The following is a 16,276-nucleotide window of genomic DNA, read 5'->3' as shown; positions in this document are numbered from 1 at the left end:
TATATATATATATATTGTTTTGTTACTTAAAATTGTGAATCCAAGTGTACTTGATTAACAGCAAAGAGGCTAAAACACACAAAGACTCTGGTCTGGTCCTTTAAGACGCCCCCGTCCCACCTCTGAGTTGTTCAGGGTCTGTCAGGACAAAAGTGCAGGAAGCTTCCAGCTGCTAAGAGATAACACCCAGTGAAACAGCTGAGAGGCCACACGCCCGCAGACTCCATCTGTCGACTGCAACTTTTAACCAAACTAAAAAAAGAACAAATTCTCACATCCACCTTCCACAGTGTGAGGTGGGAGTCCTGCGGGAACGCTTCATCCTTACTCAGCCACAGCTATGAATGGCTGTTATATATGTTTTTATATCATAGAGGCTCATACAATAATTGTATGTATATTTCAAATTGTGAATTATATGTGGACTAAAGTTATGTTTATAAATGGTATTTTTCATGACTTGTGTGCTGGAATACAGGTACACGTGTATTTTTATGACTTACGAGTGAATAAGACTGTTTAGTGCGTATTTGTACGAAAGCATAGAGACAACATGGTGCTAGTTAAGTTTCTGAGAAGTCTGTAAGGTGTAGATCCTAACAAGCGTTTAATGATGTAAAGGACATCGCGTCGGTAATGGTAACTTTTCAACATTTCAAATAAACCCTCATCCTAAGTTCTTCCTGTCTCTTGGCCTCATAAATTCACCAGTTTAATTCACAAGAAATCTGGATTTAATTATATATAACAGAAATCAAAACAAAGCCATAACGAGCAGAGCAAGCGAGTGCTCCTGGAATCTAGTAAAACAGCCACTACAAACATTAAAAACACAAAAACTTTGAGGAAACCGCTAAAAAGTCTTGTTTACTAAAGGGTCTATGGAAGCCCATTTCTGCCACACACAAAAAATAATGAAAAGTTAGGCATTATAAAAATAAAATATACAGCCAAACTCCAGCGAAAGTTTCCACTTACTATCTCATAGTTTTGACTTCATAATAAATACCAATGACAATGATTTAAAAACGATAATAAATATACTATTTTATACTTCTGTCTTTGCACAGTATGTCAAAATCCTAACTTACTTTTTCATAATATTGACTTGATAAGTCAAAATCTGGATTTACAAAGTGTAAGAGCCAAATATCTTTTTTGGTAAAATGTCTATGTTGTTATCACATGTTATATAATAATATTATTTAAGTTTATACAATTGTTTATGTATATTTTGAATAGTGTTATACAGGTGGACTATGCTAAGGTTGTGTTTCCATTTGCTATTGTCTGTTTTCAAGTGCTAGAATACAGGTGTAGTTTTGTTATTTCCGACAGTTTTTAGTGCACATGGGTAGAAAAGGGTTTAGGACAATGTGCTGGTGAGATGCAGAGAAGTTGTTAACCGTGTGATATTGCTTGAGAACGTATAATGTCGTTATAAATAGAACATGAAGTTGGTAATGGACGTGGGCAGAGATGTGACTTTGGACAATAATCACCTTCAAGTAAACCAGTTTTCTCTCCTGAGTACTTTTTGGTTTTCACAAGAAAGTTGGATTGCATTCAGTAACTATGATAAAACTAAGATACTTTGCAGACGATGTGGCCTGAGAACTTGGAGAATGGTGAAATCACACAAAGTCTCATAATTATGTTTTATTTAGTATTTCATAATTTTGACTTAACATGGGTATTTTTGTTTTTATTATACCAAACTTTAAATGTTGTTTTTTTTTCCTTTTCCTGGTGGAAATGGGCTACCATGATTTGTTTTAAATCATTAAAAAAAAAAATATATATATATATATATATTTAAAATGACCAATGGCAGTGTTACGTTTTCTGTATTTTCATTTGAAGGCACATATAAAACAGTATTGTTGTTCTTCTGTATTTGCATTGAACAAAAAGACAATTTCCCCTATTCTGCACACACAAATACACAAGCAAGCACATACACATCCCTCTGTGATGGTACGCAGGAAAGCCCAGTCAAACAGTCCAGACACAAAGTACTGTTAGGGTCACAGGACAGCATGTTTAACCTGAAAGCAACCAAACCCACCATGTAGAGGATTAGTGTTTAGCTTGAGGACTGTAAACTTCAACTAATCCATCAGTCATCAGACTGTGGGCGGTAAGAAAATCAAAAGGACTCAGAAACCTTCCCACAAGGAAGAAATCTCATCAAACACGGGCTCATAATTAGAGCTTATTTGGGGGATGGATGACGATGTTCAAGATGCCCTGACCTCCAAAAATAAAGCCTTAGTCTAATCAAACAACCCTTCTCCTGGAAATTATGTTTATATACAACTAATTAGTTTCATCAAATACATTTTGACAGAACGTAACGTAAACTCTGACTGGAGGCCGGGGTTCGCGTCCTGAGTCCTGCATGTGGTTACGTTTAGGCGACAAAAGCACTTTGGCTACGTTTATGGAAAGATCGTAAAATTTTTAACGCGGTAACCATGTCATGTTTGGTGCTTCAAGTCACTGCTAACTTTTTCAATATTTAACAAATACCACCTTAACTAAGTGTTGTGCGCACAGGAACATAACCATAAAAAAGTTTTAATGCTGTAGTTGCATGAGCAGATGTCGTGGGGAAACGCTGTTAGTGAACATTTTACTTCAGTATCAACATTTAGCCGCAGATACATTAATTAACAATGTTTTCTCATTATGTTGATAAAAATCATAGTCCAGTCAGCATGACTTTTCCTGCTCTTGCAAATTAGTTGTATATAATTGTAATTTTTAGGAGACAGAGATGCTCCTTTGCATAGTTTGTCCACCAGAGAGCACTGACAAGTTTATTTCTAAAATGTCCAGCTCCTAACATATCTTGGTCACAATTCTTTATTCTTTTTTCGACCATTTCTGTAATTTCCCAAAACTCAAAAATCTGACATCACACCCACGTCGTGCAGTGATTGGTGGAGGTGAGAAAGGAGTCTCTCTTAGCTCTTTTTTCATTCTTTACACAACTATTTCTGTGACTTGAACAACAGAGTGCAACATTACGAATGCCTTCCAGGAGAGAAAATGTGCTCAGTTATCCCCATATTTAAACAGGCTTTTCACTCAATCTTCCAGTGTAGACGTTCAGGACCACTACAAACGCTTTTGATTTCTGCCGTGGTCCAACAACACATCATAAGAACTATCTGATCACGAATACCCCGGCCTTTAGAATATAGTATGGCACTTGGACACATGGATTGAATTTTGGCACTAATGTGGCTCCATACGGCGAGGAGCTGTTCTTTCAGCACCACTTGGAGGAGACAGCTCCTTATCTGCACAGAGCTGATGATCGCTGCGAATTCCCATCAAATAAAAAACACATTTTAAACCCAAAATATGTTCACAAATAATCACAAATATTTCTCTTTGACACTAACCTGGCATCTGTGTTGCTTGATCTCTCCAGATGGTCTCTGCGCTGTCCTCTTTTCTTGGTTGTCATTCCCTCAGTTTACATACTTCCATATTTATGTCCTTTGTTAAACATTAAAAAATGTTCTTTAGTTTAAAATGATCATAAACAAGGCTGTTGTTCAACGTCTAAAAATCTCCTCTTTAGGTCCTCTGAGAGCGAATCAACTCTCATTTAGAAAAAAGGAAAGTATCTCACTTCTTTGGCAGAACCTGAGTGGAGGAAAACAGGTGTCTGCATCTCAAAAATATACTTTTTTTTTTCTCCAAATCTACAATAACACCATAATCCAATTCATAAATAGTAGGCCTGTGGGAAATATGTACATATTTGCTGCAACTTTTCAGCGTAAACATAATGACTAAATGTAGGGTAGGTACGAAAAATAAAATTTGGCTTTTTCTTTTGTTGAACTACTGAATATGGACTACTTCCTACATTATGTACAAGAGTCTCTGTTGGTCCCCTGTTAATCCTCTAGAGATGTCAAGTAATTATTCCAAGTCCTGCTTGTCCTTGATTATCTGCAGCACAGGCTGCATGTCCTAATTTCTCCATGAGTTTCATTTAATGTTGTTAAGGTGTTCCTACTTTAAAGGGCCACTGTGTTGCATCACATGCACTGTGCTTTGTTCATAGCTCACTAACGGATGTGCTTACCAGATGACGGGGATTAAAATGTGCTTTTTATAAATCAACCCCAGTCGCTCTTAAAACTTTTCAGGATTGCAATGTGTTGATCGTCCAACTGCTATGTGCAAAGACTTAAGAGCCCATTAATGGGGGTTTATACACAACTATGGGCTTTAATAGTTTTTTGGGTTTTTTTTTTTAAAGTGAGGAAGCAGACTGCGGGACTACAGGTCTGTCTCCCGTGTGTCCAAGCAGAACGCGTAAAGGGATCTCTTGAAGTCCATGCTGCTGTTGGCTTTGATATTCGCCTTCTCCACCGCTGCGGCCGCGTCGCTGTTCTCCGCGTCCTGCGACTTGGCTGATGATTTACTCCCTTTGCGTTTCAGTTCGGGGCTCGCTCGGACGCTGTTCGGCTCGTCCTTCAGGGAGGACTGGTCCTGGTCCGTCTCTCTGTGATAAAAGTAGTTGAAGTTTGATACGATGACCGGCACCGGCAGCGCGATGGTGAGCACGCCGGCGATGGCGCAGAGAGAGCCCACGATCTTTCCCCCGACCGTCACCGGCCTCATGTCCCCGTAGCCCACGGTTGTCATGGTGACCACGGCCCACCAGAAGGCATCGGGGATGCTGGAGAAGTGAGACTCCGGCTCGTCCGCCTCTGCGAAGAACACGGCGCTGGAGAAGAGGATGACTCCGATGAAGAGGAAGAAGATGAGGAGGCCGAGCTCCCGCATGCTGGCTTTAAGAGTCTGCCCGAGGATCTGGAGCCCCTTGGAGTGTCTGGAGAGCTTGAAGATCCGGAAGACCCGGACCAGGCGGATGACCCTGAGGATGGCCAGGGACATGGCCTGCTGTCCGTTCTGGTGCTCCTGGCCCTGCTGCTCCGCCAGCTCCGTGCCCACTGTGATGAAGTAAGGCATGATGGACATGATGTCGATGATGTTCATGATGGTCTTGGAGAACTCCGACTTGCTGGGGCACGCGAAGAAGCGCACGAACAGCTCGAAAGTGAACCAAATGACGCATGTGGTCTCTATGATGAAGAAGGGGTCGGTGAAGGTGAGGGACGGCCGGACCGCGGTGCTGTTGTCCAGCCGGCTGGTGACCGGCAGCTCCCTCTCGTCCCTGAACTCCGGCAGCGTCTCCAGGCAGAAGGTGATGATGGATATGGTGATGACAATCACAGACACGATGGCGATGCCCCGCGCCGGACTGGAGCTCTCCGGATACTCAAATATGAGCCAGACCTGCTTCTGAAACTCATTCTGAGGCAGCGGCTTTTCCTCCTCTTTTATAAACCCCTCATCCTCGCGGAACCTCTCCATGGCCTCCTCCCCCAGCTGATAAAACCTAATCTCATCCGCGAACACATCGATTGACACGTTGACAGGTCTCCGGATCTTCCCTCCGGACTGATAAAAATACAAAATCCCGTCAAAACTCGGTCTGTTGCGATCGAAAAAGTACTCGTTCCGGAGCGGGTCGAAGTATTTTATCCTCTTGGTAGGGTCTCCCAGTAAAGTATCGGGGAACTGGTTCAGGGTGCCCAGCTGGGTCTCGTACCTCAGCCCGGCTATGTTGATGAGCACCCTCTCGTTGCTCTCCGTGTCCATGTCCATGTCCAGCATGTCCTCGTCGAACAGATGGGGACTGTGGTCCGCGCGTAAAAGCGCATCCATGGCGTTCTCGCTGCAGCTGAAAGTGTTGTTCATGTCGTTGATTTTCCAGGAGCTCTGCTGATGATGATGATGCTGATGCTGATGATGCTGCTGCTGCTGCTGCTGCTGAGGACTCCCCCGGGTGTTCAGCTCTTTGCCGTAGTCCTCTCCAAGTCCAGTTTGAACGAAGCCCGACTGAGGGACATTCAGCGCGTTCCGGCAGCTCTCCTCGGCATTGTTGCCGCCGCCGCCGCTTCCTTTAGCGCCGCCGTTCTCAAAACTCACCAAGGCTATCTCCATTCCGCGGCCATCCACAGTTAATGTGCGAAAAATAAAAGAGACTTGTTGAGCCGGAACATCCTCTCCGACAAATCAGGGGAGACAAAAGTTAAAAAAACAATCAGCGGATGGAGCTGGAGCTGGCTGCTTCACGGCCGCTGCTCCTGCAGCCGCGGATCCTCTTCGCATGTGTGCGTCGCCGGTGTTGTCGCTGAGGCTCCGAGCCGCCGCCGCTGTGGATGAAGTGAATATTAAAACCACAAGAGAAGAGGAGAGGAGAGGAGAGGAGAGGAGAGGAGAGCGAGGAGACCCGGATGCGAGAGAAGGCTGTAATGATTATTCCTGACGTCAAAAGTGTTGTTCAGCCCGCTGCCTCCGAAAATGTCTGAGGACGTGAGACAAGCTGTCATCCTAAATCTCTCTCTCTCTCTCTCTCTCTCTCTCTCTTTGGGGGCGGGGACGCGCTCAGGTTATTCTCCAAGTGCGCGCGCCGGTCACGTAAATAGTTCCCAAATTTAAATTTTGGTCATTTTATTATAAGAAAAGACAAAAAAGAGAGAGAGACGTCACGTGCTGTAGTATTCATGACAACTGCTGTTGTACTGAAGTAGGTCATTTAATATCAGGCTGTTTGTCCAGCTGTATACTTAAATATAATCGTATTTTTCCAACACAAGTATCTGACTTTCACTCAGGAGTGGAGTTTTCTCCCATGAGACCAAATCAGCATTTTTATGTAAAATGTCTTTATTGCATTTTTTGCATGTCCACTGCAATGGACATTTCCACAGTGTAACATTTCTTAAATGATGGCTGATTAACTACATAGGCAGTCCTGCAATTTGCTGATTTTTACTCAGATTTTGATATTTTAAAATAACAAAACTACTGCAGGAGTCTTGTTAGAAGTTTTTTTTTTTTTATCCATATTTGTAATTTTCTTACAGCTGTTTTAAATCCAATAAGAGTTGTATTTTCTACCACGCAGAGTTCATATAAAACAACAGAGTGTATGTTAAAATATGCTGAAATTAGATAAAACACCTCGGTTCCATAAAACATGTGCAAGTTCCAACAGCACCATGCAAAGTATCTGTAAACTACAGCTGTCAGATAAATGTGGTGGACTAACAAGTACAATATTTGGCTCTGAAATGTAGTCATGGAATATGAAGTAGTATAAATGGGAAATACTCAATACACAAACAAGCAGCGCAAAATTGTACTCAGTTACAGTGTGTCAGTCCTTATGTTCCACAATCATATCCTTACACGGAGATGCAACGAACTTTAAAACTGCACCGATGTGCAGCTTTATACTTCGACTCAGCTGCTCCTGAGAGCAAATCTTGTACTTTTTAACAGAAAAAAACAGTTTAAAACAAGTTATGTAGTATTAGATTCATGTTTTTTTTACAGTGTAAAAAAAATACTACAACTAATGTAGTGCCATTCAAGTTCTGCAAGCATTATCTGCAAAATGAACGTCAGTATTAAAGGTCAGATTAGTGATATATTCATGTGTTGTAACGCTGTTGGTTCAGGCTACTTCTGACTACTTTACTTACTGTTGAGTAGTAGTTTTCTTTTAATGTCTCCTGTTTTTTTGTTTCATATTCTCTTCTTATATAATCTTATATAACCTCAGACCCTCTGTGTGTGTTTGAGGCAGCAGCACATGTGAGCGCGCGGCTGGTCGCCACATTGCTTTCAAACATCCTTAATGCACACAAATCCACTTCCCACCAGCCTGAGCACAAAGGCCTGCTTCCACGTGACGACATCCACGGACTCTTCTCTTTCATTTCTTCTCTTTTTGTTGCCTTTGTGTCCGAGTCCTCTTCTCCTCTGTGGACGGAGGGTCGGGCCCCCCGGGGCCACACTCTGCACTCTGCTGCTTATCGTCCCGCTGGCTTTGAGATGGAGATGGACGGGGCCTTTCTTTACCTCCACGCACAAACACACTCATGTCTCTCTGTGCTGTAAAGACCCACTGAATGCAGCCTTTCCCTGTTCTCCGGTGCTGCTCACCATTTTGTTATGCTTATTGTTATTATTGTTATTGTTATGGTTTTGTTCATTTTGAACGGGCACATTTGCAGAAACCTTCTTTGACTGCCAGGACCTCTACCGGGCAGCCGGTACGGACCGGGCACTGACATTCGCCACACCACAGCCTACCGGTTAGCTTACCTGTCGACTAACTGAGCGTCTCAGACTGATGACTAGCTTCAGCTTGAAAACATCTCTCAGTGGTTGAGAAACAAACAAACAGTGTCCAAGTCTGATGTCTGATGAATGAAGCGCAGAGTACTCGGTGGAGAGTTGGGAAATAAGTTTTCATTTAGATAGTAAACAAAGACTATCTTGAAAATATAAGAACTTAAAATGAAAACAACGTAGTGTTTCCAGACAGTTAAAGAAAAGTATTGTACAAACTGCATTTATTTTTAAAGCAATAATAAATGTGACGGTTTTAATATTGTCATACAGCTATGGAGTCAGGACGTTGCTAGCCTAGCTTAGCATAAAGACTGGAAGAAGGGGGAAACAGCTAGCCTGGCTCTGCCCAAAGTTAAAAAATACACTGCCACACTGACACCTCGAACCTGATCCTCAGTATAAACCTGATCCAGCATACAGCAAATAAATTTTCAAATGAGACTACGAGCGAAAGAATGCCGCTTCACATAATCAGATTTTCAGACCTGACTATAAAGGAATAAATTACAAAGTCACAGTTAGCCAATTAGAAACAGCAAACAGAAATGCTAAATCTTTGAGCCTTTTGGTGAAATCCTGTTTATTCAGAGCGCCAGTCAGTCCTCGTACCGACTGTAGAGGCATTATCGCCCCAGGATCAGCACTAAGTTTTCACTCAAGATCAAATATTTCTTTTGTGATTTTCGATCGACTTTGTTTGCAGTCACACTGTCTGAAATGAACACACCTCTAACGCCGGGCTCAGACTGCAAGATATTTCTGTCCGTTAAGAGTCACTGTGTCAGATTATTATAGAGTCGTTAATCCTCGACGTGACTCGGCCGAGAGGCGTGCCAGACCGCACGTTGGTCCCCGACCAATCACAGCTTGTCGTCGGGATGGAGAATGTAAACAAGCAACATTCAAACAAACAAACACATAAGTCCTGGGTGTGTGTACAGTTTCTCTTCACCGCCAGCAGCCAGAGGAAGAATACTTCTTCTAAAATGCTCGACTGAGCACCTTTGACCTCTGGATGAGCCTGATGCAACATGAGATTTGAGACCATAATGTTGTGTTTATGTTGTTAGTTTTGATAATCCTTCCTGCAGGTTATGATACAGTTTATTCACTAAGATCAGACGCGACCGGAACAGAGGACCAAATCATTTCAAAGTGACAACAAACGTGAACCCAAACTGTGTTTTAATCGTCCAGTGCACACAAAAAAACTGTGTGGTGGTAATTCATACTTTTTATTTCTTTCTCTATGTTTTTATGATTCGGGTAAACTGACCCTTTAACTGAGAGCCAACCAAAATGCAGTCACTCTGGACATCCAAAACCCTAACTGGCTCGTACAACGGACAACACACACACACACACACAGTCTCAGAGCCAGTGGACATAGAAAGCCTCAGTGCGTTCGTTTCTAAAAGCAGAGAAGGTGACCTATTTAAAAGGTTAGTTTCTTAGCCCGTGGGTGGATTAGGAAAACAAAGCACGAGCACTATATTTATCCTTTTCCTTATCTAATGCCCCGGCCTCATCATGATAAGAACTATGTGCAGCTCCCCACCCCTGGATTACTGCACTGTCCTCAGACCGCAGCCATGAATAATAACTCACCAACATCCATCTCACTGTGTGACTGGCCACTGGCAACGCAGCGATTTCACGCACTGGATACAGCCATTAGGATGTTTTTACAATAAACTTTATAATATTTGTCATGCGGATGACGGCGGCTTTAAAAACGTGAAACTGTAGCTTCCTGCTGTGAAGGTTGAAGTCAGGGAGGAGGAGACGTGAACAGTAAGCAAGGACACGGGAGAAGAGCAAATGTTGTTCTAGTCGACACAAGACAAGAACAAGTATCTAGCCCAGGGAGTATTTGTCATATTATGTATTGTAATATGACAATATGTAATATTATACACATGTGTGTGCATATTAGGTATATTTAATCCAAATATGGTATTTCAAATCACTTTATGCAGATATTTGAGGTGACTATAAGGGAAACATTGCTTTTATGTAAATCAGTCGTTTTATGAGACGACCGTACGGCTGATTTATGAGATATGCGAGTTCATATAAATTATGTTCATATACAACTAATTTGCAATAGCCAATCCATTCTGACGCTCTTTGTAACTAAAGCACAATAAACACTTTTGTGATTATGTTTGGAAAACTCGAAGAACTTTGAGGTTTTGGTCAAATATCAAACAAGTCTAAGAGTCTGCAGGCCATCAGCTCTGTGAGGCAAACGCTGACGTCAGCATCCAAATTCTAGTCGGCGAGCTCATCCCGTGGACAAAAACGTACATTTAGAAACAAACACAAGACAAATATGTTTGGCAAATTTGAATATATTAAAAGCCATAGCGACAGGTCTAGAGTAATAAAATGGGCAATATTAAGAAAAAACATGAATCAAACAAGACTAAGCAGTTAGACACAGCGGTGCTTTGAGCTAAGCGTTAGCATGCTAACATGCTGATGTTTAGCCGGTGTAATCAGAGACGGTTCACCTGAGAGCCATTTCCATTTTTTAAACACAGCGTGCAGCTGAGGCTGATGGGAACGCCATCAGCTCTGCAGGTGTTTGGTCAGAAACCAAAGTGTCGGACACGTTAACATGTCGACCTGATGGTGGCGCTAGATGGAAAGTCAGAGGATCAGCAGAGTTATTACAGTTCATCCTGAGGGGAGCGTGAACGATGAAGCACGTTTCATCACAGTCCGCCCAGCAGACGGGTCGGCACGCTGTTTAACGGCGAATGATAACGCAAGTGCAGCACTAATGTGACTCTGATTAAAAGAAAAACATAATGACAATTACAACTGACATAATGTTCTCTGTGATACCAAACTCATTTATTTTTTTATGTTGTGCCGAAATAAAATGATACCAATGGAAGCCTGAACGCTGCTACTCTTCGATGTAGCGACAACAACGCGCCTGAGTTGTGGTAAACAGGTAAACAGGCGGGGTTACACGTGTAACACGGCGCTCAGCCTTACAGCAGGGCTGCTCCTCATGTGTGGACGCAGCCTGAGCTCCAGTTTCATGTCTTACAGGGGAAAAAACAGCCAAATTCTCAGTAACATAATAACACAGATACAGTATTTGATGTTTAAATCCAGTTTGAGTTTGACTTGAAAACTCAACACAGTCTGTAGCTGCGAGGACGCTCCACAGCGCCATGTGCTTTCATCCATGTTGGGAGCCAAGTCTGGACTGGAAACCAGCTGACTGGGGACAGTTTGTCAAGTTAGAAGCCAGACTGGCGCTTGCTGTGACTGAGAGCTGAGCTGAGTCCCACTCCGTGGTACTTGAGGTCTTGTTGCCAGTGACAGAGAAACGGTAACCATAACAACAGGTAACCACTAACAACCGGCATCCGTAACGACTGCAGCTCACAAATTATCTCCTCTAATTACAGAGGCACAGTTCAGAGCTGCTGCTGCTGATAACAACAGGCTTTTCTAAAGTGCTTTTTTCCGAGCTGAAAACACAACAGCCATGTATCACTGCTGCAGTTCACCTGCACCGAGGCGGAGCTGACGGTGTGCGGATTTACAGCCGTTACCATAAAGAGGAAATCCTCTCATTCGTCTCTTTAGTGCTTGTTGTTATTGTGGTGTTTTTGCACTTCGCTTTCCTTCGGCCGCTTGTCAGCCTAACAAGTTCACCCCACATCTGGAGTTTTCAGGAAGTGGATACATGTTGAGTACACAAACATTTATACATCTCAAAATATTGAACATTTTAACTTAATGAATGTTAATAATGATGCATGCAGAAAAATAAAAGAACGCAAGTGTAAAAATCATTTTGTGAGCTTATTTCGAACTATCATGAGCTCATCTATTTATGCATTTAGCAATTTATTGTAATGACTTTTACATTAGAGCCATTCATCAGTAGGGGAAGAAGCAATAAACAATTAATGTAAAATATACATATGAGAGGTAAAAACACTCTAAACAAAAAAATAAAACAGTAAAAAGTTGTGGAAAGTTACTTCTTGGTTCAGCTTAAACCTGCGTTCTTACTGTCTGTGTGTTCAGCTGGAGTCAGGACGTGGTTAGCTTAGCTTAGCATAAAGACTGGAAGCAGGGGGAAACAGTTAGCCTGGCTCTGTCTAAAGGTAACAAAACCCACCTACCAGCAGCTCTAAAGCTCCCTGATTAACACGTCGTATTAATGTGAGCACAAACAGAAATGTAAAAACCAACAAATTGTGGTTTTAGGAGGAGTCATGTGCAGGAACAATTTCTTTACAAACAACGGTGTATCCATCCGCCCAGTCTTTCTGTGCAGCGTCTCTGGCTGCAGCACAGGTTGCCAGATACGGTCTCTGAACATTCAGCATGACAAGGCTTCAGGAAATAGTTCCTCCCCGAAAAACCACATATTGTTGTTTTATACGTTTCTGTTGATAACCTCCACCATTTTATATCAGGACAACGAAGCTTCTGAGTTAAATGTTATCATATCAGAAGGAGGCTGTTGATAATTTGCATGGATGAAAAAAAATAACACCTGCACACAATGGATTGGAGCTGTGAAGGCCGTCGAGGACCTGGAGGCCGCTGGCCACCGTCTCCAGGTTGCATCAAACCCGCCCCATCCTGGCAGTCTGTGGGCTTCCTCTCCTCTGGCACCACACTGAGCCGTATCTCAGTTCACCTGGCATCGTGTTTCCTTGCCAGTTTTCTTTGTTAATCTAAATTACTCTTTCTTAAATAAAACTACTTCTTTTTAGTTAATCCCGCATGTGTGTGTTTCCTTTGTTTGCTCTGGTTTCAGAGCGGGGCCATAACTCCAGTCTTTATGCTAAGCTCATGTTTTCCGTACAGACATGAGCGTGTTATCCATCTGAACATTTATCTCTCGGCATATTTCCCAAGCCTTTAATAAATCAGACTGTGTTCAAATAAAATGAGTGTTCCTTTAAAGCACCTGCCAGCCATCATAGCAGAGGAAGCCGAGACTCGTTCCTGTTGTTATTTGTGTGAGTTGGTACAGTAGCAGCGAAACGTCAGATTTGGTGCATGTGAGGAGACGAGCGGCGCTGCGGGGCTGACAGTAGGCCTGAGTCAGACTCTCCAACACCTGAGGGAGCTTCGCTAACCTCCCATCATCATACATCTGTGTGTGCGCGCACGCTTCACACTGTGCGTCCTCCTCGCCGTGTTTGACTCTGCATGCACTCGTCTGTGTGTTAAATATGGGTGTGTGTGTTTCTGGGCTCGGGGCGGCTGCATGGAGAGAGTGGCGTGGAGGGGAGAGCGGGAGGAACGCTGCGATGAGTTTAAGAAGTCTTGACAGCAGATGCCTGCATAATAACACACAGAGAGGACATGTGCAAGCAGGAAAATCAAGGACACCACGTCATGCGTGCCAGTCATTTAAAGTAACAGTTTCCTTTCGCAGCTTAAAACATGCACACAGATTATGTGCAGAAAAGGCTGCAGATGCTGCTAAATGGATTTGTAAATCAGTGCTGTGAAATATAGCCGAGGACGGATTTAAAACACTATGTATGTATTTTGATGAGGTCGAGGCAGCCTCTAGGGAGAGGACCTTTTTTTAAAATCGCCAAAGTGTGATTGTTGATTGGTGGATGCATGTGAACAGATGCTGATGTGTGGGAGGAGGAGGCCGAGTTCAGCTTCAGCCCGAACAAGCAAAACATATACACAATCTGATGTTACGGCTCGTTAAAATTCATATTCAGAGCTGAAATCCGAAACGTGTTCGGGTCCTGATTCTGTGAAACGATCCGCGGAGATTTTTGTCACACTGGTGAAGGCAACTCTGTCAACATGTCTCACATCGTGTCCTCGCTTGTTGTCCTGATTCTCGCAGAAAAGACGTCTCCGGCCGTCATCATGCAGGGAAACTATCTGAGCGCGCTCACACTCTGCTTTGGAGAATTGGCCATCAGTGTCAAGATGGCAGCAGTTTAAAATGGGCTCCAACCTATCCTCCTCCTCTTCCTCCTCCTCCTCCTCCTCCTCCTCCACACCTTGTGTGTGTACTTCTATCTTTGTGAGGGCCAGTCTGTATTTTAAATATTGCCAGTGAGGACATTTTGGCCGGTCCTTACCGATTTAAAGCTGCCTGAGGATAAAAGGATCAGTTCACCCAAATTACAAAGATGTATTTATTCACTTTCATCTAAGCCTTTTGCCTTTTTTTGATAATAAGCCGTCAGTGTAGCAGGAAATACTGAGGAGAGAGAGGGTTATGACAAATGCACCAAAGTTCAAATCAGAATCAAACCACATGTGGCACATTGTGGTCACATGGTATCTTCCATAAGTGCAACATCAACCGAGCGTTGCATTATTTGATGCACATTAACTGAAGCACACACCGAACACATATAGACAGAAGTGAAGGTACTGAAGCTGGCTGCTGACTTTTCCAGATGCTCGACACGTTTCTTTGCAGGGAAACAGGACGGGTGTGCATCTGAAACTCCAGACAGAGTGAACTTGCACGTGTGTGGTATGGACACACCGCGTGGCTGTTTCTTTTATGCTTGTATGTACGACTTGTATAATGTTTCCATGTTTTTTCTTTTCCGTTTTGGTTCATCCTGCCTCCTGACAGGAACTGGATCAGTCAGCTTGTTTGAGATGTTCACACGATGCGCTGTTGAGATTCGGGAGGTGCATCAAGTCAAGTCAGCGTCATTCATACAGCCTCAAAAACTTTTACAATCTGTACAACATACGACACCCTCAGCCTTCGACCCTCGGCTCAGATGAGGAAAAACTCCCCCGAGAAATGTCTGCAACCTCCAGTTACCGTTGCACCCTCATCTGCGGAGATGTTTATGTGAATCTTCACAGAGGCATAACTGCAGCTTAACGTGTTGACAAGCATCAGCAGCTGAATGATATTCAGATATTCAGCCATCATTAAAACACTGGTGTCACACAGAAAACAACGGCCGTTTGCAGCCGGCGTGTGTGTTGCGTGAGGACATCACACAATGTTGTCACAGAAACAGTCTTGTGTCACTCAGAAGTCGTCATTACAGCTTCATTATACATGCAAAACATGTGGAATGGTTGTTGATAGATACATAAACACTTTGCACAAGTCTTTTATCTTCATCCTTCAGCTTGTGATTACTTTAGTGTGTAATAAACCGTCTATTAAGGTTTACAAACTACTTATACCTGCTAAATCTACATTTACATTTCTACTATTTTAAAAATTCTAGGTGGTATTTGCATTGTGCCCCCCCCAAACCTCTCTCTCTCTCTCTCTCTCTCTCTCAACCCAACACCGCAGCTTTCGGCCGCCCCCCCTGAGTCTGGTTCTGCTCGAGGTTTCTGCCTCTTAAAGGAAGTCTTTCCTTGCCACTGTGCTTGCTCATGGTGGGATTTGTTGATTCTCTGTAATTAATATTTTAAAGAGTACGGTCTATGAAAAGTGCAATGAGATAAGTTCTGTTATGAATTGGAGCTATATAAATACAATTGAATTGAATTGAACTGGGAGGGTTAACCCAAAATGAGAATACTATCTGCATGAATATATACATTAATAACTCTGGCACAATAAAAGCATAAAAGACTTGCAGGTCCATCCGACAGGTGACAGCAGACAGCAGGGCCCGTTCACAGACAGACAGACTGAGGTTAGATGTAACGGATTTTATTGCCGACAGAACTGAGTGCTAATTTAAAATGTTCTTGACAGTGACATTTGTAATTTGAACCAACTGTTTAAGGTTAGAGATTTAGGGTAAGACACAGTAGAGAGCACATTATACCAATGAGGGTCCTCACAAGTATAGAAGTATATGGATGTGTGTGTGTGTGTGTGTGTGTGTGTGTGTGTGTGTGTGTGTGTGTGCGCAATGAATGAGCACTGAACTGGAAAATAACTGCTACTGGAGGAACTGTGGGCCAATCATCGGCCTCCACTGGTCACGAATCACACCTCCAGCTTAAACATGCAGCCTGGGCACCCACCCCCCAACGCACACACACACACACACACACACACACACACACAGGT

At 43.0% G+C, this 16,276-nt stretch overlaps 1 protein-coding gene across 2 annotated transcripts in view; it reads right to left on the bottom strand.

The window, feature by feature from the left end:
* LOC122871485 (potassium voltage-gated channel subfamily A member 1) overlaps positions 1–15,526 on the bottom strand; it is a 50,185-nt gene extending 34,659 nt beyond the window's left edge. Inside the window, exons 1-2 of one of the 2 annotated variants that reach the window (XM_044186659.1) lie at positions 15,503–15,526; positions 3,414–6,463 (exon numbers count right to left, since the gene is read on the bottom strand). In XM_044186659.1, coding sequence (XP_044042594.1) covers positions 4,306–6,039 — 1,734 coding nt within the window. In that variant the 5' untranslated portion in view covers positions 6,040–6,463; positions 15,503–15,526 and the 3' untranslated portion in view covers positions 3,414–4,305. Of the gene's footprint in view, positions 1–3,413; positions 7,531–15,502 lie in introns of those variants that run through there. The other variant, XM_044186661.1, reaches the window with a different exon arrangement.
* Between the last annotated feature and the right edge of the window lie 750 nt (positions 15,527–16,276).

The sequence above is a fragment of the Siniperca chuatsi genome, linkage group LG23 (genome assembly GCF_020085105.1).
Source record: "Siniperca chuatsi isolate FFG_IHB_CAS linkage group LG23, ASM2008510v1, whole genome shotgun sequence".
Lineage (NCBI taxonomy): Eukaryota > Metazoa > Chordata > Actinopteri > Centrarchiformes > Sinipercidae > Siniperca > Siniperca chuatsi.
The sequence above is the reverse complement of the archived record's forward strand: the minus strand, read 5'-3'. Positions and strand labels throughout refer to the sequence as shown.